This window comes from Narcine bancroftii, chromosome 1 (assembly GCF_036971445.1).
Source record: "Narcine bancroftii isolate sNarBan1 chromosome 1, sNarBan1.hap1, whole genome shotgun sequence".
Taxonomy (NCBI): Eukaryota; Metazoa; Chordata; class Chondrichthyes; order Torpediniformes; family Narcinidae; genus Narcine; species Narcine bancroftii.
In genome coordinates, this window is record NC_091469.1 from 270007185 (window position 1) to 270032532 (window position 25348).

At 41.9% G+C, this 25348-nt stretch overlaps 1 protein-coding gene across 4 annotated transcripts in view; it reads left to right on the plus strand.

Moving 5' to 3' along the window:
* Positions 1-25348, plus strand: part of lsp1a (lymphocyte specific protein 1 a) — a 253384-nt gene that overhangs the window by 162271 nt on the left and 65765 nt on the right. For all 4 annotated transcript variants that reach the window (XM_069898739.1, XM_069898719.1, XM_069898729.1 and 1 more), the window contains 2 exons: positions 12631-13069; positions 19929-20068. In XM_069898739.1, coding sequence (XP_069754840.1) covers positions 12631-13069; positions 19929-20068 — 579 coding nt within the window. The remainder of the gene's footprint in view (positions 1-12630; positions 13070-19928; positions 20069-25348) is intronic.

Below are 25348 nucleotides of genomic sequence, written 5' to 3' on the forward strand. Positions count from 1 at the left end.
TTGGCCCACGAGTCTGTGCCGCTCAATGAACTTACACCACCCCCCCACCCCCCCACCCCGGTACGTTTCGAACAGTGGGAGAAAATCGGAGCTCCTGGGGAAATCCCATACAGACACGGGGAAAAAGTACAAACTCCTTACAGACAGTATGGTATTTGAGCCCTAGTCCCAATCACTGGTGCTGTAACAACATTCTACTAACTGCTAGGTCTAGATGTTTGTTCTCAAGCCTGTTTAAGTAGAACTTGCAACTTTCTGTTGAAATTGTGAAATCACCAGATTAGAATTAGAATGAGTAAACCTTGAATGTGTATAAAACGATGGCACTTGTATGAGAACATGAAGCAAATGATGTTTATAAAAGTTTATATGTTGATTTGGTCCATTTTAGTCAGGAACTTTCAGTTGAAAGGGCTGACAGGTTTGGTTGGATGCAGACGAGAGCTGTCCCAGAACTCTTTAACCTATGTCCTTGTGAGCTTCCTGTTCTGATGCTGTTTGAAATATAAGAGTCTTGAACACACAAAGAGATGTACAAGAAGAATGTCATCAAGTTAAACTGTATCAGAACATGGACTGTAACTTGTGGGTATAAATTTTCTTTTCCTGCCAGGGCATGTTTAATCTGGACACTTCCTTTAAAGTGTGAGTGACCTGCAGTACCATTGCCAAAATAGGGCAGTAAAGGCAAAAAAATGTCTGTCCTGTGAATTGAAAATTCAGTAAAGTCCATGATTACCCTCCATTCGAGTGCTCCTTTGTATGTCTTTTGACTTAATGTCAGCTGGTAACATGGCTGGGCCAGACAAAGTGAAAACATAAAAATGTTGGAGGAACTCAGCAGATCATGCAGTATCTATGCGGGGTAAAGATATATAATCAACTTTTAAAAATCAAAAATAGACTTTGTTCACACTAAATTATTTACAAAAAGAAAATTGTTCAAACCCTCTTTGTGCTCTTGGCTCCATATCCATATGTTTCAATCACATTGTTACATTCTTTCTCTCTTTAGCACCATTGCCACCACTGTGGCACCTTGTCTTCACTTTCCCTTTGTTGCTTGATGGGCTTCCCCTCAGTCTTAGTCCTTTGATGCACCCCTGTAAGGGAAGGCTTATAGACTCTAGTCCTTCCCCATAGCCCCCTTGTGTTGGCTGCACCAAGGCTCAGTACATCCCACAGCATGTACTCCTGGAGCCTGGTATGTGCCAGTCGGCAACAATCCCTCTGTGTGCTGAAAGACCACTGAGTTGGTTTTCTGGCAGTTCTGGATGCCTGACTCTGTGCGTCTCCGGGAACAGCTCATAAATCAGAGAAACCTCTGTCACACTGATGCTGGAGATGAACTGTTACAAAAACCCTTCTGTCCTTTTTAACACTCTTGGGAAATCTACATTCTGCAAAGAGTTGGGCGATTGACTCCACTCCACAGTAGTCATCTCAGGGACAATATGCATTGTGGGTGATGTTCTGGTTGTACAGGAAAGATCAGAATGGGAGGGCTCCTCTCACCGCAGGCCAGGCCAAGTCCTGGTGCTTGTGCATGAGGCATTCATTCAGATGAATGTCATTTTGTCTATCGACTCCTTGTCTAAGATTGCAGGAAGTTCTGTGCTGATCACTGCTTGATGGCCTTGTAGACAGAGGTGTTTGTCTAGAAAAACATTTCCACAAATGATGGGTAGTGTGGCAAGGTCGAACTAACTGGGATGTTGCATAGCAATGCAGTCAGACCCATCCTTTGCAACACCTTGGACAGGAAGTACGCCAGCACATAGTGGCACTTGGAGCCCTCGTACTTTGGTTCCACTCACAGCCTGATGCAACCACACATGAAGATGGTCATCAGAATGAGACCCACATTGTGTATGCCCTTGCCCCTTTTGTCTGGCAACATTTACCTGGCACCCCTTCAATCACTTTCTATCTTGGATTTGTAACCAACATTTTGGGTCTAAACCCTTCTTCAAGGTATGAACAAAAAGCAGCCTGGCGCCTGAATTTAAAGGCCAGGAGTGGAACGAACAAAGGGCAGGAGGAGGAGGAGCAGCACAGGCCAACAGGCAAAGGGTGATGATTGAACATGGATAGAAGGACAGGAGAGAAAAGGTGAGAAATGATTGGGGGAAGGAAATGGCTCTTGGAATGCAGAGGTGGAGGTAAGGAGACAGAGGGAAAGGAAGAGAGAGCTTGAGAAAAGGAGACCTAGGGATAGAGGAAGGGGATAGATGGGGGGGGGAGGGAGGGGGTGTGGGTTGGTGGTGGGGAGGAGAGGCTAATGGAAACCGGAGGTCATTGTTAATGCTATCTCCTTGGAGGGTGCCCAGATGGAATCGTGCCTACTTATGCTTTATCCCACTAGGCCATTGAATTAATGTCAGGTTTTTAAAAAAATGCTTTTACTGTTAAAATATTCTGACATCATAGCCCTCAGCTCATTGAAGGTTGTTTTCATGTTGATGCAATCACAAAGAAGGCTCGCCAGTGGCTATACTTTGTGAGGTGTTTGAGGAGATTCACTACGTCACTAAAGACTCGATCCGTGGAAAGCATTCTGGCTGGTTGCATCACTGTCTGGTCAGAAATGCCAACACTCAGGACAAGAGAAAACTCCAGAGGATTGTCAACTAGGCCATGCCCTCTTCACTCTGCTATCATCAAGAAAAAGGTACAAGAGCCTGAAGTCGAGCACTCAGCGGCACAAGAACAGCTTCTTCCCCGCTGCCATCAGATTCCTGAATAAACAATGAATCATAGACACTGCCTTACTTTGACATTTTCTTGCACTTTAAAAAAAATTGTAAGGAGGATATATACTGCGATGGTGTCACAAAATAACAAATTTTGTGACCTGTTCACGGCAACAAATTCTGATTATACTTGTTTAAGCATCTCTGTTGCCTGCAAGGTGCTATGCTCCGGTAGCTTTTAACTCGCTGTCAGTCCTCTGGTGGTAATTCATCCACTACTATCAAAGCATGTGTTTTCCCCACAGTCAGAAAGAAACACTTCACAAAAATAGTGAATCTTGCTCCTTTTATATAGGTTTCTAATTAAATTCAATTTCTGAGGTCCTAATTGAGTTGTAATGGTTAAAACATGGAAAGTTTACAAACCTATCACAAGAAGAAAGGTATGTTTTGGGTGATTTTCTTTGGACTAAAATCCCTGTTCATAGATGAGAGGTTGGCATGTACTGCTTCATGAACATTTCCCTCGAGGAAATATTTAAGAATTTTGTATTATTCCAACACTTTGGTCTGCCAAGTTCCATTACTTAACTAGTTGTTTCTTTTCTCTTTGAGTGGCTGCACACTGGATCCTTGACTTTAGCACATTAATGTTTCAGTTGGGAATGTTTTAAGAATGACAAGGTTAATGTGGACTCTTTAAGGGTTGTTTATTTCCCAAGGTTTTGATAATTTTTGATTAAGAGGCTTGCATGCTAGTTTAATGAAAATTAAGGTATAACGAGCATCCCGGAAAATTCCCAGAAAAATTACTCAGTGTAATGCCCAATGGTGACATGGTGGGGGGGGGAGGGAAGGGGCAATGATGGGAAATAAGTTTGCCATCGATGGCACCAGCACGCATTCGATACCCCCATTCCGCAAATTTGTCCATTGTCTCCTGGAGATGTGCACCATTTGGCAGTTCGACAAAACGTTTAGAAAGGGCCCTCCTCAATGCTCCAGTAACCTGGCGTACCAACACGCCCACTTTTGGCAAGACCAACACCAAAAATACAACTGATGAATCGATATTCACATGGGGTAGCTTACCACCACAGAGCTAAGGCGTGTCTAAGCAGAGATTCCAAAGGTTGTCAACAGTTGGTTGTCTTGCACCTCAGGTGAGGCTCCATGAGTTCCACAAAGACAAAGGTATTTCGAGATGTAAAAAAATGGCTCCGCCATTCATCTTCATCAAAGTTATTGAAGACATTATCCCAGAACACGGGCCCTGTGGACTCTCTCGCCTCCACATTCTTCTATCAGATACCAGCATGAATTGTCTCAAAAGAACCAAATGTCGCCGTTTACGGTGACTAAGATCCGCATGCTTTTCTGCCTCAAACTGCTCCCTGCTTCTCTTCAAATTCTCAAACATTTTTCTGATCACACAAACATGTTGTTCACATGATTGTGACATCGCATGCTTAATAAAGTTGATTATGACGCGCAGAAGCTTTGCTTTAATTCTAAGATTGCACAAAATGTACATGGCTAGCATACGTACCTGCTGTTCAACCGCCATTAATGTGTACAGAGCAAGGCCACTTTCTGGCGCATATGTTTTACATCACACTAGACACCGACGCTGCTGTGCTACACACCCTGCCTCTTTTGCTCCATGAAGTTGGCTTACTGTATCTAAAGACTCACTGACCTGACTTCTGTGTGAACAAGCAAGCTAGCTTCCAGAGACTGGTCGTATATATGGCAATATCGTGGCTGTTTAGTGTAAAAAAAAAAGGGTATAAGCCAGCAACGCATTTTACATATCAGATTTTATTTCTTTTTGCAATCAGGAGAGATCCAAAATAGAGACAAAACATCTGTTAATTCATTATCATTCATTCTACGTCATCTCACAATGTTAAAATTACTTCATGCAGTGTGGAATTGCTGAGTGCAGATCAAACCAGGAAGATCCTGTTGAATTCCTCACCTTTTTTTCATCAGATAAGGTGCCTCTTGCAGAGTCAAGACTAAGTTCTTCCACAAGAGGAAAATGGAAAATAAATTAATAAACTGTGATTGCTATTCTTGCTCATTATCGAGTGGTACTTGGTAGCAGAAAACACCCAAATACTGTCGAGCCATGCATCAGTGAATCATCAACACCTTCAAAAGGAAGGAAAAAATTTGTTGATTATAATTTTAATAAAGATTGAAGATTAGAAGTTTAGCAGGAAGAACTTAATTCCTGTAGCCTGACGGTCAAAAGCCAGCGGGTAAAGATTTTAAATTATTTCGAGAAGAACTTAACGGAAGATGAAAAGGTGTTCATGATGAGAGGTCTGTGTCTTGCCCATATGAAGATGCTGGAAAAGCTGAAAGCCTCATCAAATTGAACAAAAGAAACCAAATGGATGTGCACTTGAAGAGCTGCAACCTGTGGAGAGGGGGGGGGGGTGGGGATCCTGAAATAAATTAGTGGAAGGTGGGTTAAGTCCTGTAGCTCTTTTTCAACATGACAAACAGTGGGTTGAAACTTGCATGGATGTGATAGTACAGATCTATCATCAATGTATACAGTGTATATAGTTACTGTGCTTACAGCGATTGGCTGAGAGCTACGCCTACTGTCTGGGCCTTAAAGGGTTGTGTCCCTAGCCAGGTCGGATCATTCCGGACTGGTCGGCCACCTGTGAAGGGCTCCTGTCTTCTGCTAATAAAAGCCTTGGTTTGGATCAACAAGTCTTTGATTCTTTCGACGAGCTCTACAATGGTCAAACGCTTGTGGTTCTGTGGTATATTTTGGGTGGCTAACTTTTTCAAGAACTGTATGTGGGGTGACTTTTGGTGCACGATTGTGTCAGCCATTACTATTAGTTGATGTTCTTCATCATCATTTAAAGAGTTTTTAAACACCCATCCTCGTAACTTGCCTCAGTAAATGTGAGTTTTTAAGAACCTCTTGCTGCTATATTAGCCTGTTTCTTTAGCCTTCTAATTTACAAATAGATCTGTGTTCAAGCTGACATTTTAATAGAATTTTACCCTTTATACAGAAACAAAGCCATTGTCTCACAGGACCGATGGGGGAATGACCTCTCGCCTTTAGTGGGTATTATGAATTGCCAGTATTATGAACATCAAAAAGTCTGCAGACACCAGGAAAAAGGAATCTCAGGGTAGTATGTGATGTCATGTGGCAACTCTATGATAATAGATCTGAAATCTGGTCATGGTTTTGTTTTAAAATCTGATCATGCTTGAAGTAAAAGCTTTTTGCTGGAGAAACTCATCAAAAAGTTAAAGAGCAAGAATAAAGATACCGTACATAAGGCTCAAGCTTGAATTCTTGCTTGTGTATCTATCTTTGCTCTATAAAGTACACTGTTGACCTGCTGAGTTTCTCCAGCATTGTGTCTTTACTTAATATGCAACATCAAACTGAAATTCTGTTCATTTTAATGCGTGGTTGCATAATATAACATTGCAACACCATTCACTGGTATTCATCTTGCTAGTATTAACATTGGAGAGCACTCTCCAGTGTTTTATTTCACCCAAATATATAAAAATGCCCATTAAAGCATACCCATGGCCATAGGGTTAGTCCTGGATGTAGTACAGTTCCAATGTGAGTCAGCTTTGATTTTGGAGAAACAGCAAGATACTTTTAAAGACAAAGTTTTATGGTAATTCCTGTAATGTAGCATTGTGATACAATCACTGTATAATTACATTTACAGAAAGGTACAGGCCAGAAGTGAATGAAGTATTCACAAATCCCATTGAATATGTAATTGTCTATGCAGGACAGTTGACTTTGACTAAGGCCGATCATGATCTCGGTGAACAAGATGTTGATACCACGTAAAATATTGCGGCAAGTGATCAATCTCAGTTCAAAGATTATGCAAGGAATTAGTAATTCATCTTGTTTCAATGATTCTCGTTTAGAAAGCACACAGTGGCTGCAATGGATAGACTCCTATTACAGTCCATGCAGTCATTGAAAAACATTAAACTATACACATGAGGAAACCGCATTATTAACATTTGCTTTCTTTCTGGGCCAAGCTTTTTGCTGGCAAGAAATTTGTACACTAATTAAAAGCAGGACGAATACTTTTATACACACCATTAAGAATGGGTCAGAGAACTGCAATAAAAATTCAGCATTAAATCTCCCAGGTCTTTTTTGTTCCCATTTAGTATGGGACTAATCTGTCGATGATCTTCAGAGATTCTGCAATTGGTGGAGCTTCATTTCTTCGGACAGAAGCACTCCGTCATTGCAGTATGTTAGCAGCTCCGTAAAATTCAAGGAGAAAAGTTCAATCTGTTCTCTATCCAGTGAATTAATGATTTCAGACATTGTGAACAATAAAAGTCCACCCTGCATTCTTTTTTCAAGTAAGAGCTCCAAAGGAGGAGCATAACCACCCTTCTTTTATATTCCATGACAGTATCTGTATGCCCTTGGAGGCATATTATCTACCTGTGTTTCTACCTTCAACGATCTTTGGACTTGTACTTTGAGGTCTCTTTGTCCTCAATATTAACTGAAACCTTATCATTCATGGTAAGTGGCCTCATTAGTGCTCCTCAAATCATCTCATTGTCTGGATTAAACTCCATCTGGCATTTTTCCAGCAACACATTGCTATCTCCCTACACCCAATGACTGCCTTTTACACCATCAACAACTCCCACTCTTCAGGTCATCGGCAACCTTAATGAGCAAGCCTCCCAAATTCTCATCCGAGACCAAACAGCAAGGTCCAAGCGCTAATCCTTGCGAAACACCATTAATCACAGGTATTCAATCCCATCATCCTCTGTTTCTTATTCCCAGCCAGTTTTGAATCCAGAGAAAAACTGCTGGACAAACGCGACGGATCAAGCAGCACCTATGGTTACGGACCGATACGGGTCAAGAGCCTGCTTCGGATCCAGAGGGAGGGGTGAGATAATGGAGAGAGTGGTCTCTGTGGAAAGTAGAAAAGGGTTGGAAGAGTGGCATCCCTTTGAAGCTTGTGGAAATGGCGCAGGTTAACGTGCTGGATGCAAAGGCTGGTAGGATGAGAGTTGAGGACTAAAGCAAGTCTATCTCCGTGCTCTCTGTGTGGTGGTGGGGGGAGGAGGAGTGGGGTGAGCAGTGAATCCAGTTTCCCACTTGTCCTTGATCCTTTGAACTAATCTCCCATGTGGGACTTTGTCAAAGTGACGTCAGTCCCTGTCATTAGTATGCTCACATCTCTGACACGATGGTCAGATTTGGATCATTGATAACTTGTATATTAGCCTCCACCACAGTTAGGTGTGAACTGAAAAAGAGCTATTTTTAAAAAAAAGACATCCAGCATGGCCATTTTAGCCTGCCCAATTTTGCATCCCATTGATCTACACCTACCAGTATATTTGGAATGGTGGGAGGAAGCTAGAGGGGCCAGAAAAAACCCACACAGACATGGGGAGGACATAATAACCCTTTACAGACAGCATGGGATTTGAACCCCTGTCCAGTCCCAATCGCTGGTGCTGTAAAGGCATTGCACTAACCACTACACCAAGAGTGGTGCCTTTATGATCTAATTACTCTAAATGTGGTGTTTGAGTCCAGTCATGAGGACAAACACTCATGAATGCTCCTGGCAAAATTAACCTTGTGATGTATTCATTTTTACAAGAATAATTGTGTTTAGCTCTATTCAACTCTTCCTGCATTACAATACAAATAACAATATACCGATGCGGACTCGAAAGGCCAACATGGCCTGTTTCTGCTCCATAAATGGTTATATGGTTATAATTCTCTATTGTTCTAAAGTAATTAAAGACCTGATGACTTCCTTGACATTTAACGCTCTGATACTGGCAGTTCTCACAGCTTTCTCTTTGATCTTGCGAGTTGTTTGTTGTGTGACCGTTTTTTTTCCCTCACTGGCGTTCAGAATATTAGGGCTGACCCTTGTAAAAATTCAGTTAAAATCTTAAATTTATTGTCAGAATATATACATTTCGTTATTGAATGAAGATATACCGGGACCAATGCCTGAAGAGGGCGCACAAAATCAGTGAACCGGTGTGGACTCAAAAGGCCAACATGGCCTGTTTCCACTCCGTAAATGGTTATATGGTTAACATCACATGTAATCCAATGATTTTTTTTTTACTTGATAATACAAACTGTACTCAAGATAAAGATAAATAAGTATCAGGCTAAAGGTGGGGTTATTTCCTAAAACTCCCTTGTCCCAGAACAAATTAATGCCTATGATTTTGGATAATAAGATCCTGGACACATAATGCTGGAATAGGGTCAGATGTATTGAGGATTGTTATGAACAGGGGCAGCTCATGTCATTCGAACAGCTGAGGAATAAGTACGATATGCCAGATAAAACTTTCTTTTGCTATCTTCAGCTAAGATCTTTCTTAAGGGATAACTTGGGGCCGTAGTAACTTGTAGTGACATGGAAACTATAATTCGAAGGGGGAAATACATGCATCTCCTATTCCAAAGAGAGGGTCCGAAGCAAGTCAGACTTCAATACAACAATCCAAGTGTCAGCAGTCATTAATGCCAGGTATAGGATGGAATGGAATTACCTGCATTAACTGTACCTCACACCACAAAAAGTACATAAATCCAAACCAGAATCTCTGAAATGTGTTCTAGGTCTGGAGACTGGAACCTGTCTGTGTACAAAGGTGGGATCCTTCTGGGAGGACCTGGGGGGACATTCTGGAAAAAAATTACAAAATTAAATTTTCCACAGAATCCAGAATTGTAAACATCATGGACGTGTGTTTTAAACTGTCCAAACACCATCCAAATTCAGTTTGTGAAGGTCACCTTGTCAGTAAGCCAGGAAGTGTATAGAGGTCATGTGGAAGTCTGACTCCCAACTAAATATGACACAATGGAATATGAAAATACAGAGGTATATTCCCCTGGAGAAAATCATGTACAATTTAAGGAAGAAATATGACACATTCGTTAGGGTGTGGCAACCCTATCTGCAACTCATTGATTCGCAAATATAATTATACCCCATTTGAATATAAGAAAGGCAGTGATCCATGCCAGTAGTGGAATGGCTGAGATACATTTATCTCAATAGTGGATCGTGGTGCAGATAATGTGCTTCTGTATTTTTGTTCCTTATCTTTTTTATTTTAGGTTACTTTGGATTTTTCTTAAGTTCCTTTGAGGGTCTGTGACTTTACCAACAATTCACTTTATGTGTTTGTTTAAATTATATAATCATTTTCTTGTGGTATTAGGGTATGGGAGGGAAGGGAGAGGGGCGGGGAGGGAAGGGAGAGAGGCGGGGAGGGGGGGTGGTGGTGAGGAACAGACTCTGAATGTTATATTCTATTGTTGAGCGAGAGATTGTGTCATTTGTTTGGATTTGTGTGAGTCTAAGAAAATCAAAAATAAAATATTCAAAGAAAAAGATACATGTGAACATTCTGTGAAAATACAGAAGAAAATAAATATTCAGTGATACATAATGCGCAAAGTAGGAGTCCTTAAATGAGTCTCTTATTGAGGCTGCTGTTTAGGAGACTGATGATGGAGGGGTGGCAACTATTTCTGAACCTGGTGGTGGGAGTCTTGCGGCACCTATACGTCTTTCCTGATGGCAGTAGCGAGAACAGAGCATTGTCTAGGTGGTGTGGATCCTTGATAATTGCTGCTGCTCTCTGATGATAGATTTTCTCGACCGTGTGATGTACTGGGCTGTGTCCACTACCTACTGCAAGGCTTTCCACTCAGCAGTATTGGTTCACCATACCAGGGCTGTGATGCAGCCAGTCAGCACACTTTCTACTACACATCTGTTGCAGTTTGCCAAGGTTTCCAATGTCATAATGAACCTCTTAAAACTTCTGAAGAAAAGAGGAACTGACGTGCTGTCTTCAAGATGACATTAGCGTGTTGGATCCGGGAAAGGCCCTTCAAGACTCCCAGGAATTGAAATTTGCTCACCCACTCCACCTCTGATTTCGCTCTATGATCGCTGGATCATACACCTCTGGTTTTCCCATCCTAAAGTTGACAGTAGGCTCCTTGGTTTGGTTAACATTGAGTGTGAGGTTGCTGTTAAATCCACCATTCAGCCAAGTTTTCAGTCTCCTTCCTGTATGCTGACTCATCACCCCTTTATAAGACAATCCACTACTGAGGTATTGTCAGCAAATTTGTAAACAGTGTTATTGTGCTACCAAGCAACACAGTCATCGGTGTAAAGCGAGTGGACCAGGGGTTAAGATCGTAACCCTGTGGTGCTCCAGTACTGACGGAAATTGTGGAGGAGATGTTCTTGCCAATCTGCACTGATTGGGGTCTGAAGGTGAGGAAATCCAGGATCCATTTACACAGTGGGGTGTTGAGGCCTTGGTCTTAGAGTTTGCTGATCAGTTTTGAGGGGATGATGGTGATGAATTTCAAACTATAGTCAATAAAGAGCATCTTGATGAATGCATCATTACTGTCCAGGTGTTCCAGGGCTTGGTGTGGAGATCTTGAGATGGCATTTGCTGTAGACCTGATGCTCCGGTCACCGCTTGGACAGGAGCTGATGTGCTTCAATATCAGCCTCTCAAAACACTTCATCACTGTGAATGTAAGTGCCACTGGTCGGTACAAGGCACCTGCCAGCACAGCGGGCACAGTGTACTTGATTTTTTTTTCCCCACACTGATAGCAAGTATCGTCAATACAAAATTTAAGTTAAGAAAGGATCATGAATTAAAGTAAAAACCCTGGTATCCAGAATTCAAGAAAACAGCAGCCTCAAACAACTGGCAAAAAAATCAAGGAAAATAAATAAAAACATTAAAATAAATAAGAATAAAATAATATGTAAAAAAAAAAACATGTTTTAAAATCGTGAAAGTAAATGTTCTCTGAAGTAACACATAAAACTTTGGTGAAGATGGGAGCAAATATTCAGCCAGTGGAGGGCCTTGGTCGTGCTTTGCTCGTAGCCGCTGTTTGAATAAAGTTGAGTGAAACAGCAACGGCGTCACCCAGGATGAAGAGTTGGTTGATGCCGCTCACTGTTGGGGTGACTCTCTTAAAGTGTCTCCTTATCCCTGCTAAGTAGGAGTCGCCCCGGTCAGAAGGTCTATCTGTAATCTTGGGGGTGGGGGGACATTAATTATCTATAATGTTATTGTTCATCTTTCAGGAGGTTCTGTGGAAGGGAAGGAACCTGCTGATTCAGCTACAGTTAAATGTTTTCAATGAATGTGACTCAAAATAAAGTAAAATGCTTTAAGGTTTATATGTTCATGTAAGTGAAGTTTGTTCAGTGTAAGAACAGTATAGTTGTTAGTTTTTTTTTAAACTGTTTATTCTTAATGCGTGTGTATTAGTTAGGCATTGTAAGTCTCAAGCAACCAGAAAATACACGTCCACCATGTACCAATCCCTAATCCCCACAGGTACTGGAGAAGAATGACGTACAAATCAAAGTCTTGGAAAACAAGACTGATTTATTGCCCTGGCTGTTGTACTTATAGGGACCCCTGGCACTGACATCAGGGGCCTGCATCATCGGAGCTCCAGCCTCAGATTGGCCTGCATATCCGCCAGAGTTACTGATCTTCCCGCCATGCGGAGGTCACCTTGGACGACGGCCAGTGTACCCCTCCCAGGTCTGCGCAGTTGCAGTATTCATCGGCCATTTTGCAGGCCAGCCTGTGTCTACAGTTTCGTGATAAAATCAGTGGTCAGCATTGTGGTTTGGGACATGTTGTTGGAGTTGACTGAAGAAGTAGCTGCAGTGTATTTTGTTTCAGGTACACCCAGCAGCCATTATGCCCTGGTGCTGAACTAATGCATTTTTTTTCATGTGTACTAATAAACTTGAAACCAACAAAGATGAATGAATAGCAATTTTATTAATTGTCCTATTTTCTTGGTTACTCACAGGTATGACTTCAGCTCCAAGTCAACCAATTCTGCCCTGGATGAGGACGAAGGTTTCAGCGACTGGACTCAGAGAAGAGAAGAGCGTCGGCAGAAACGTAGGGAGGTGCTGGGATTGACAGAGGAAGACCACATCAATGATACCGCAATGGGACATAATTATGCTGTGGGCGAGAGAAGGGAGCAGGAAGATCAGAAGGAGCTGGGCATCAGTAAACTGAAAATCTGGCAGATGGAGGAGGATAGAAGGATGGTCCAAAGGGAACAAGAGCAGCAGGAAGAAAAATGTCAGCAGCATGAGTGTGAAAGGAAACAAAGGGAGGAGGAGGAAATGGAAAGAGCTCAGAAAGAAGACAGGCAAAGATCAAAATACTTGAGAGAGAGAGAGCGATTGGACCAGGAGAAATTGGAAAAAGAGAGATGGAAAATGGAGATTGAAAAGGTAAGGAAATAAACCAACTGCAGCAGAAGTTTGGTCTTTGCTGAATGTTCTCATGGTACAGAGATTTGGAGAGGTGCATTAGGCAACACAAGTGTCTTGTCGTCAGCACTGTGCTTATTCTCAGAAATTAACAACAGGAATAGGTGAATTAACCATCAAGTTTGTTGCTCTATGCTCCCTTGGATTTTGCTGCACTTTTTGACCAAACAATTTAATCAACATATCACTTTACCTTCCAATTGCCAGGGGACTACACAATATTTTGCACTATCTCTCCAAATTCTACCCTAATTCTACAAATTTCCGTGGATCAAAATATGTACCGGGCTGTCACGTGATGCCGTGAAGAGCAGCATGCACCCAAATGATTCCCGCGGAATTAATTTAAAAAAAAATGCATTTTAAGGAAAGATTTTTCTATATACATCATTGTAAAGTTAATATAAAGTGATTAATAGAAAAAAGAAAATGCCACCTAAAAAAATCTAAATATGAGAATTTATTTGGCTTTTTTTGGCACTGTTCCATGATATTTTAATAATCTCTTGCTTCCACTTTTTGAATTTTGGAGTTTTCTGTTTTAGATCTTCCTATTGGGACCTTCCCTAAATTAATCTTGAAATTCATTTTCAACAATGCAGTTTTTTCATTTAATCTATTTTTATCTCTTTCTATTTTTATTTCCATATTTTTATCCAGTATTTTTATTTTTATGTTATTGGAAACCAATACTTGGATGTGGCAGTCCAATCATTTGACTCATTGATAAATGTGGAGAATAGTTGTGGCCCGAACACAGAGCAGATCTCGTAAGGCTCTACAAGGTCTCATGCTGCTAATTCGGACAACTGTCCAGAAATGCCTTGCCCCCTGTCAATTTCTTAGTTCAATAATTTCCCTCAGTCCATGAATTTCATGTGGCTCATAATCTCTTGCCATGTCCCGTCCAAAATCAATTCATCACAAAGTTCATTTGGATTCATCTGATGTGACCTGAATTTTTCAATGTGTATTGGTTCTTCCCTGATCCACTGAAAGTTTCCAAGGATAGCTGGGAAATGTTTTCCTAGTTTCACTCAAACAAGAACTCATCAATAGCAGAATGATATTCTCTAGTTTAATGGAAAGTTCCCAAATTGGGAGACAATGAAATAAATGTTAACTGTAATTTCTTTCACCTACTTCCCCTGAAGATCATTCAAGTCTTTGTCCCTGATCTAATGTTACCTTTCCTGGGTTGTCTGGCATGCCACTTATCGTCCACTGTAAAAATTGAACCAATGTCATTCACCCTGCCATTTCCTAAAAATAATACAGGTATTGCTATTATCAGTTTTCAGGGAGCACCTCAAAGATCCTGAATCTCTTCTGAAATATGACTTGAAAAATTGTTAATAAAATGAAACGCTTTCAAAGTGATTTGCAAATGTAGCATTTGATCAAACAAGTTTTATTAGAGACTCTGTGATTAGAGAGAGCAAATCAGATATGATGCACCCGTTGCCATAATGGGATTTCAAGTCAGATGCACAGTAGAGTTTTGTTTCCCCTACCATCTTTCTGGCTTTGTTTCAGTCTTGAGATTCAATCAACACCAAAGGTGTGATATTTCATTGTGGGTTGACTTGTTTTAGATCCTTAAGGTGACAATATAGGGTGCTGATTGACTCCCCTGTATCTAGAAGTATAAATTTACTGAAACCACATCAACCCCAAATATTTGGTGTCTTTGATTCCAGCACTGCAAGATCAGTGGTTACTAATTGTAACCACAATTCAAGTTCAAGTTTATTGTCACGTACCAAGGTAGGCAGTGAGAAAGTTTGTTTTACGAGCAGTCCATCTGGATGTCCTATATATAAGAGAGCAAGAAAAATAGCACAGAAATGCAGAATGAGAGAAAAGGAGATCAATTAGTACAGGGCAAAGGAAATGTGATTTAACCGCTGTGAGTTTTATTCAAAAATCTGATAATGGCAAGAAAGAGACAGTCTTTGAATCTGGTGGTGGTGGGTGGTCTGACACTCATGAATTTTCTTTCCATTGGGAGGAGGGAGAAGAGAGTGTAGCTGGGGTAGGATGAGTCTTCCATGGCATTGACTGCTTTCCCAAGGCAGGAGGAAATGTAAGTGGAATTGATGGAGGGGACGGAAGATTTGTATGATAGTCTGAGCCACATTCACAACCCTCTGCAGTTTAAATTTTTAATTTTTAAATTTTAAATTGAAATTTAGTCATACAGCATGGTAACAGGCCCTTCCAGCCCATGAACACGTGCCTCCCAAACACCCCAGTAACTTACAATCCCCCTCTCCATTTTTTTTTGAAAGGTGGGAGGAAATCGGAGTGACTGAAGGAATCCAACACAGACATAGGGAGAATGTACAAACTCCTTAGAGACAGCGCTGGATTCGAACCCAGGTTGCTGGCGCTGTAACAGCACTGCACTAACCTCTCCGCTAACCGTGCAGCCCTACACAGTCTAGGGCAGAGCAGTGCCCGTACCATGCAATGATGCACCATGACAGGATGCTTTCAATGGTACACCTGTAGACATTAAGTGATCCAGGTCACATGCTAAATTTAATCAGGTTTCTGAGAATGTGTTGGTGCTGCTATGCTTTCTTGGCCATCTGTGACTGGCTCTTGGACCAGAACCTTGTTAAATCCAAGGAACCTAAAGCTGTCTACTATCTCCACCTCAGCATTGTTGTTGTGGATGGGGGAGAGTGTTCTATCCCTTTTCCAGAAGTCCACAACCAACTCCTTAGTCTTGCTGACAATGGGACTCAGCGGCAAGATACCAGTCACTCAATCTTCCTTCCATATTCTGACTCATTGTTGGAGATTCTGCCTGTGACGGTGATGTCATCCACAAACTTATCGATGTTTGGCTACACGTTCAGAGGTGTACAGGGAGTATGAAGGGGGAGTGGGGCCCAAATGTGGAGGAGGTGCTGTCACCAATTCTCGCTGATTACGACCTGTACTATAAGAAGTTGTGGATCTTATTGCAGAGGGGGTATTGAGGCCAAGGCCATGGAGATTGGGGATGAGTTTATTTAGTACTATTGTGTTCAAGGTGGATCTATAGTCAATTGTGTCCTCTTCGTCCAGGTGTTCCAGGGCTGACTGGTGTGGCAGGATGTGAATTTCATTTGGTGAAGGGTGGCTGGTGGGCTGGGGTTAATGTGAACCATGATCAGTCTCTCAAAGCACTTTGTGATCCACTATTACCATATGGAATGATGGGAAGACAAAGATTGATATGTGAGAGATGTCAGTGGAAGTTAGTTAATTGTCACCCTGCAACCACCAATCTAGGATGAGGGTAACATCCCAGCCAATGCCCTGTACTTGATGTCATCAAATTATCAGCATTCTGTGCAGGACTTGTAGTGAAAACAACATTTAAAAAAAAACATGTCAGACAAAATTAATACTTGAAAGTAAGTGGGAGAACAAGATTGATGGTATTTTGACGATGATACAAATGGCCCCTGCCTTTGATATAATAAGAATTATGAAGATCTTGACCATATTTTGGTCCACATTTTTGAAGAAGGACCCTTCTGAAAACATTTCCCCCACCTGTTAATCATTTGTTTGTTGTTTAATACAGGTATTTGCTGTTCATTACAGTGATTTTTCAGTAGGGATTTTTAAAATTTGTTTTTTAATGATTTAGAAGTGATGTTGAATTTAGCTCTGCTAACCTTTTGGAACGCAGAGAGTCATTCGAGGGGGAGATTAAACACGTGCCAATATATTTACAGCTCCCTTTCACTTGTCCATCAGAATCACACTTTTGCTTTGAGAATCCTGAACAATAAGAACAATGGTCTCTTTCTTAGATCTGTTTTCTCTGACTCATTCTCTGTCAGATATAACTGTTCTATCTGTGTTGCAACCAGTTAGGTCATGGTGGGTGTAACTGTATTGGAGGGAAGGATCCAATCTACTCTACTGCTTTTTTTTAGATATGAGCATTATGATACATTGCAAAACATCTGTGTTATCCAGGCATTTCAAAAAGTCACCACTCTCCAGCGCCTTTTCGGATTTTAAAAATTCGTAGAAAACCACGGTTAAAAACAAAATCATGTCAATGGTTAAACTGAGTTTCTAACATTTTAACAGGACAGGCAAATTAGATTCATTGGCAGGTGGATGGGAATCCAGCACAATCCCTCTGCTCTGTCTAATCTCAATGCCAGATAGAGCTGCCTCCATCGTCACGGCAACCATCCCGATTCATCAGTGACCTATAAATTGCTGATTTTGAGTTCATAAGAGGCAAAGCCTTTGGGAGTCCGGATATTAAAATTGATGTTTGGCAACTTTTAAACAAGTTCCCATGAGCTAAACACCCGACCATGATTTGCCATTAATTGAAATCACATGTTGATGAGGGGCTCAGGGCCGAAATGTTAGTTATGTATTTGAGTTCAAGTTCAATTTTATTTATCACCTCATTGTACAAGTGCAAACGACAGTGTTCTCCAGTCCACAGTGTAAAACACTGCAAACAGATAAATGAGACATATGCGCTAAACGTATATACATATGTTACAGTAAATAATGGCTTGTTTCAGCATCATGCTGAAGAAGATTGAAAAGAGGGTTTCAGCATGATGCTGAACCAAGCCATGAAAGACCTCAACAATGAAGACGCTGTTTACATCCGGTACCGCACGGATGGCAGTCTCTTCAATCTGAGGCGCCTGCAAGCTCACACCAAGACACAAGAGCAACTTGTCCGTGAACTATTCTTTGCAGACGATGCCGCTCTAGTTGCCCATTCAGAGCCAGCTCTTCAGCGCTTGACGTCCTGTTTCGCGGAAATTGCCAAAATGTTTGGCCTGGAAGTCAGCCTGAAGAAAACGGAGGTCCTCCATCAGCCAGCTCCCCACCATGACTACCAGCCCCCCCACATCTCCATTGGGCACACAAAACTCAAAACGGTCAACCAGTTTACCTATCTCGGCTGCACCATTTCATCGGATGCAAGGATCGACAACGAGATCGACAACAGACTCGCCAAGGCAAATAGCGCCTTTGGAAGACTACACAAAAGAGTCTGGAAAAACAACCAACTGAAAAACCTCACAAAGATTAGCGTATACAGAGCCGTTGTCATACCCACCCTCCTGTTCGGCTCCGAATCATGGGTCCTCTACCTGCATCACCTACGGCTCCTAGAACGCTTCCACTGGCATTGTCTCCACTCCATTCTCAACATTCATTGGAGCGACTTCATCCCTAACATCGAAGTACTCGAGATGGCAGAGGCCGACAGCATCGAATCCACGCTGCTGAAGATCAAACTGCGCTGGGTAGGTCACGTCTCCAGAATGGAGGACCATCGCCTTCCCAAGATCGTGTTATATGGCGAGCTCCCCACTGGCCACCGTGACAGAGGTGCACCAAAGAAGAGATACAAGGACTGCCTAAAGAAATCTCTTGGTGCCTGCCACATTGACCACCGCCAGTGGGCTGATATCGCCTCCAACCGTGCATCTTGGCGCCTCACAGTTCGGCGGGCAGCAGCCTCCTTTGAAGAAGACCGCAGAGCCCACCTCACTGACAAAAGACAAAGGAGGAAAAACCCAACACCCAACCCCAACCAAGCAATTTTCCCTTGCAACCACTGCAACCGTGTCTGCCTGTCCCGCATCGGACTTGTCAGCCACAAATGAGCCTGCAGCTGACGTGGACATTACCCCTCCATAAATCTTCGTCCGCGAAGCCAAGCCAAAGAAGAAAGAAGATAATAAATAAATATTATTGTTAAATAAATAAATAGTAGAGTCATGGAGGGTTTGTATGAGCAGTTCATCAGTTTTTCAGCGGTTTCACTCTCCGTGGGAAGAAGCTTTTTCTCAGCCTGGTGGTTCTATCTCTGATACTCCTGTATCTGTTTCCCAACGGGAGTAGTTGGAAGATGCCGCATCCGGGGTGGTAGGGATCCTTAACAATTTTGCGAGCCTTCTTTATACAACAATCTCCATGAATTTTGTGGATTGGGAGTGAGAGACCCCAGTGATTCTCTCTGCTGCTCCTATAGTCCTGTGGTTTGATCTCCGATCTGACGCTCTACAGCAACTGTACCACACTGTGACACAGCCAACAGGAAGCTCTCAGTAGAGCTCCTGTAGAAAGTTGACTGGATGGTGGCCAGTAGCCTTGCCTTCCTCTTCTCCAGAAGTGCAGTTGCTGTGGTGTCTTCCTAACAAGTAAGGAGATGTTGTGCATCCAGGATAGGTCACTTCTCAAGTGGGCTCTGAGGAAATTTACTGGAATGAACCCTACGTGACCTGCTGAGCCTCTCCAGCACTTTTGCATCTTAAATTGGAAAGGTTTTGTGATGGTTTGAAACATTGTGATGTAAAAGGTGATGCTGTGAGGATGTTACTGTGTCTGAAGGGATCTTCATTCTGTGGGGAATGGTGCTTGATGCTGATGTCAGAGGATAACTGGAACAGCTCCTGATACCTGTACAGGTACACAATCCTTTATCCGGAACCCTTGTGTGTTCCGAATTTCAGATTTTTCCGGATTTCGGAAAGCCAAGTTTAAGGCCACCCAAATTGTGCTGCCGTATCCACGCCTACCCACTTGCAGTCGCGCTGCTGCCTCTTCCCCCCCCCCACCACCTTGCCCGCCCAACTCGCGCTGCCGGTCTCTTCCCCCTCGCCCGCCCGACTCGCACTGCTGTCTCTCTCCCCACTTGACAGATTTTCGATGTCTGGATAAAGGATTGTGTACCTGTACTAACATCCCTGGGTTAGGAAAAAAACTCACATAATCCTTTAAATTTGAATTCATGGCCTTCTTATTTTATTGTCTGCTTTTTCAGAGGCCAAAAGAAAATGACATCAAACTGTCCCAAACAGCTAGATCATGGACTGAGCATCATCGATTTAAAGATGAAAATGATAATGTGCAGAATAAGATGGCACCTTACCATGGCTTCAGAACAACCAAGACAATACTGAGGTAATGTTCTGGATGACACCAAGGAACATGCAGAAAAGCATCCCAAGTTCATTGTATTAAGCATACAAGTTCATTAAGGTGGTACACATTCAAGTTCTGACACTTGGAAGCAAAGTAAGTAATACAACTGCTGTGTACACAATTTTGCCTTTTTAACTGAGAATGAATTTATACACCCTTATGAAGCATTTTAATCAAGAACATACATTTTTTGTTTTTTTTATCTCCGAGCAACCTCCTCTTTCTGAACAAAATTTAATTCTGACGTTTTCATTGCCTTGTTGTTTTAGTCAAAGATGCAATGGAAAATGTCTTATAAAAATTATTGTTTTGCAATTAAAAACGTTTTCTGAGAGTAACCAATATCTCTTTGAACTTTGTGCCATTTCCAAACAAGAATTTTACAGTTGCACTTATCCAAACTGTACGAAAAATACAAACCCTATTGAGTCAAATAATGGGACTTGGGTAAAAGTAAACAGCTTTCATTTCAAGCTTGGCTCCGTTTGTATCAGTTTCATCAATGAATATGACAAATTTGGTTCACAGTTGCCAAAAACTTTGTTGGACGTCTCCTCACAGGAATAAGATTGAGAATGAGAGTTTATTGTCACACCGTAAGTACAATGTGCAGATGAATTGCTGTAGTTTACACAACTGCACACACCACACTAAGAAGCAGTAAGCATAAATTAAATTACCAAAGAGAGGGGCAGCGCAGTTGGCGAAGTGATTAACGCAGCACCTTTTCAGTGGCAGCAAATCGGGACCGGGGTTCAAATCCCACGTTGTCTGTAAGGAGTTTGCACATTCTTCCCCCTGTCTGTGTGCCTTTCCACCCACCGTTTGAAACATACCGGGGGTGTAGATTAATTGGGTGTAAATTGGGTAGGACAGACTCGTGGGCTGAAATGGCCTGTTGACAAGTAACTATTCAAAGTTGCATTTTGTGCAAGAAAAAAATTATTTTTCAATAGAGCAAATAGATCTTTATTGATCCCAGAGTCGTTTATGGTTTGTGTTAGGGTAGTATGGGGAGGATCAAGAGTCTGATAGCTGTTTGGGGAAATGAAAACTGTTCTTAGACCTAATGGTGCCAGACATCAGGCTTCTGTATCTTCTGCCTGAAGGTAGCAGAGAGAGAGTGTGACTAGAGAGATCCTTTATGATGTTAGCTGCCTTCTTTATCTAGCACCTCACATAGATATCTTCAGTGGACAGGTCAGTGGCTGTGGTGGGCATGGCTGTGTTTGCCACCTTCTACATTCTACAAATCAGGCTGTGATGCACCAGTCAGTAGACTTTTAAACACCTACAGGTGTATTATGGATAGTGCATTCAATGAAATGCCATATCTTCTCAGAATCCCCAGAAAGAAGAGGCATGGGTGTGCCTTCTCCATGGTTGTCTTGATGTCAGGCTCCAGGAGAGTACATCCAGGAACTAGAAGCTACTAATTTTCTCCACTGCAGTCCCTCAGCTTTCCCTAACTAAAGACTACAACATGCCCCTTGGTCTTGCTGAGGTTGAAACCATGATGTTGTTCTGGCACCACTTCAACAGATTTTCAATGTCCATCATTGTGGTTGTGACTTACTTGGCCAACAATGGCGGTGACATCCACAAATTTATAAATGGTGTTGGAGCAAAACTTGGCTATGCAATCATAGTTAAAGGGGATATAGTGCAAGGGGGTAAGCACACGGCCATGAGATGCCCCTACATTGATGGTCAGCAAGGAGGAGGTGATGCTGCCAATCCTCACTGAACTGGGGTCTTCCAATGAGAAAGTTAAGGATTCAGTTGCAAAGGGAGGGACAGGATCCATGAGATTGGTAGTTCTGATGTTGTTACATACTGAGTTATAGTCAATGAACAGCATGAAGATGTTCTTGAGTTTCAGATGATCCAACACAGGGTGGAGGGCCAAAGACTGGGAAATGTAGTCATGCACGTAGTGTAAGACATCGAGCGTCATGAAATTGGCCTTGCAGACATCAGACCATTTTTAGAAGATCAGGACAGGTCAGGCTGTGTCTGGAGTTTGCAAGAGAAGAGCCTGGAAATTGGGTTATCCAAACCATTTGATGACTGGAACTAACTGGTCTAGTATGAGCTGTAATGGGATCTGAGTGTTAAATGTAAATGTTTTAAATTTAGACATACAGCACAGTAACAGGCCCTTCCAGACCATGAGCCTGCACAATCCAAACACCCCAATTAACCTATAAGCCCCATATGCTTTGAAGGGTGGGAGGAAACCAGAGTGCCTGGAGGAAACCCATGCAGACACAGGCAATTTGGGGGGGTTGTTGGGGTGGGTGTAGAATTGACCATTGGTGGGGATGGCTTGGCTTCATAGGGAAAGGAAGGAGATAGGTTATTATTGTCTTCGTAGTATATCATTTTACCTATTAGAAACTGAGCAATGTGAAAGCCTTTCAAGATCAAATTCAATTTTAAATAGTTGAATTGCAGCAAAATGGGATGGCTTTCTTTTGGTTCTGTTGGCTAACTTTTTTGAGGAATTAGAAATATGGTCCCATGAGGTGACTTAAAGATCTCCTCCATCTTTATCCTCAAACTTTGGGGAAATGCACAGCCTGAAATGAAACCAGGCTTGAAACACAAACTACTGAGTTAACTCATTTGAAAGTGGAAGGCTGTAGAAATGTGGTTTGGCTTCTGTGCCCCTGGAACAAGAATGCAAAAATTAAAGTGCATGCCCTCATCCTCTGATGGACAGTAAGACAAACAAGTGAAGGACTGAGGTGGAGTGGGAGGAGGCTGGACTAATCTATTGGACTAAAGGACTGAGCTTTCAACTTAACTGTTGAAGTTCTTATGGTGATAATACTCCCACCACAGAGTTTGGTATGAAATTGACATATTCTGACCTAGCCATAATTCAAGATTTTTTTAAATTATCATATAATAAAAGATAAAATGTACTATTACATGAAATACAACAAAGGATCATGTGTGGATATTGTGTTGCTTGAAGAGGAAAGATTTGCAGGCAGTGCTCTAATTGCTTGCTTGGTAATTTTCTACAGTATACCGTGGAGAGGTAAATGCTGATTCTAGTGATAGGAACGTTATTAAAACAAATAGTTTGACCAGGATAGTGTCAAACTCCTTAAGCATGGATATGAATGTGACAATTCTGCTTCAGTTTCATTGACTTTGGAAATAACTCTCTTTCTTGAACATTCCCTTGTTGGTTAACCTGTTATTCATTGAACCACTGCTCCAGGTAGAGATGGCAGCTGAACATATTAGTATTTTCCCTGTACAAATTGCAATGAGAAATGGAGAGAAATGTGAGGGCATGGATTGAGGATTAGTTTTCCTCAGGCAGCCAGGTTCTGGGAAGTGGAGCACTGCAGGGATTGGTGCATGGGGCCCAGCTTTTCACAAACCATGATCATCTATGACCAAATGTTATATTTCCAAAGTCGCTAATATTGTAAAGCCGGATGGCATTGTAAGATGGAAGGAGGATGTGAGAAAGCTTAGAGGAGATACTGGGTATATGGCATTTTTACATAGAAACGCTGAATTATTCTGAACAAAATTAGCATACTTGCTTCCAGTGTGCTCCGATATGGCCTTTAACACAGGGGCACTTTTACACAGCCTTCCTGTGTTGCGAAGTTTGTTGAAGGGTGAACATGGGTGGACCCTCTGACAAATGTGGGTGAACGTTTACACGGATGTACATCTGACGCACATCATCACCACACGGACATCATAAGCAATGCCGTATTCGTTAGGCCAGTTTCTTACAGAGTAGCTACGGTCATTTTGGACTGCAGCCACTTCGTAAAAATGTGTAGGGGTACTAGTGTAACAATTACATGATGAAATTTACATAATAAATTCCGCCTCGACATTTTTACACTGTCACCACAACAGAAAATTTCGTGAAATTTTCCGATCTTCAGCGGCTGTGTAAAAGTGCCAAGAGACAAACTACATGATTACACAAGAACAAGGCAGAAGGAGTGTGTAAAAAGGTGAGGTCACCCCCTTTGTTGTGCAAAACAAAGGGACAGAATATTTTTTAAAGTGGTGACAGATTGGAAATATTGAACATCAAATGGACTTTGGTTCATTATACATAGTTCATTGAAATCTAATACGCAGTTAAATCAAACAGTTAGTAAATACTGTTCATAATTCAAGTGAGTTTGAATACAGTAGAAAATGTATCTTGTTGCAATTATATTAGGGTTTGTGAATCTTCTCTGAGCCCACTCTCATGCCAGCACATCCGTTCTTAAATAAGGAGCCTAAAACTGTACCCTTTACTCTAAGTGAGGCCTCACCAGTGGCTATAAAATGTCAATGTCACATCACTGCTCTTGGATCCATTCCTGTAGCTATGCATTCTCCTTTCTTTTAAAAAAAAGCATAGGCATGAAAAAGAGGGAGTGCAATAAACTGATTCTGGAGATAGCAGGTTTGTTGCATAAGCAGAGATTCTCCAGTGTTTAAAAGAATGAGTCAAAAAGAGGTGATCTTTTTAAATTGAATTCTTGCAGGGCTCATTAGGCTAAATGCAGGGAGAGTATTTCCCTTGTGTCCAGGGGTCTGAGTGATGGACTGTTTGGGCTGAGGTGAAGAGAAACTACAATGCAGATGGTGATAAATTGTAATTCTCTACCCAGAGGGCTGTGTAGGCTCAGTCACGATGCTCCCTCAAAACGGGAATTGTTAGATTTTGGTTTATTAATGGAATCGAGAGATATGAGCTTAGTGCGGGAATGTAGAACTGAGAACTAAGGACATGAGGGGGAATTTCTTCACACAGAATGTGGCGGGAGTGTGGAATGAGCTGCCATCTGAAGTGTGAATGTGGGCTCAATTTTAACATTTAAGAAGAATTTGGACAGGTACATGGATGGGAGAGATATGGAGAACTATGAACTGGATGCAGATCAGTGGGACTGGGCAAAAAAAGATTTACCATTGACTAGAAGGACTGAAGGGATTTGTTTCTATGCTCTGGTCATCTATGGTTTAAGAAGATTGGCCATGAATTGGATAAATGTCAAAGCAGGTTCAAAGGGGCTGGAAAATCCTGCTCTTGTTACAATATTTTATTTCATTTCTCATGATGACAGTGCTGTTCTTTGACATTTGATTAATTGACATGCCTAGAAACAATTGTTTTTTTCATATTGGGAATTATCACACCTACCTTTCAGAGTGGCCGTTCACAGTGGAACGACCAGAGGACAAAAATTTGGATCTTACTGCGCATTTACACTCCGT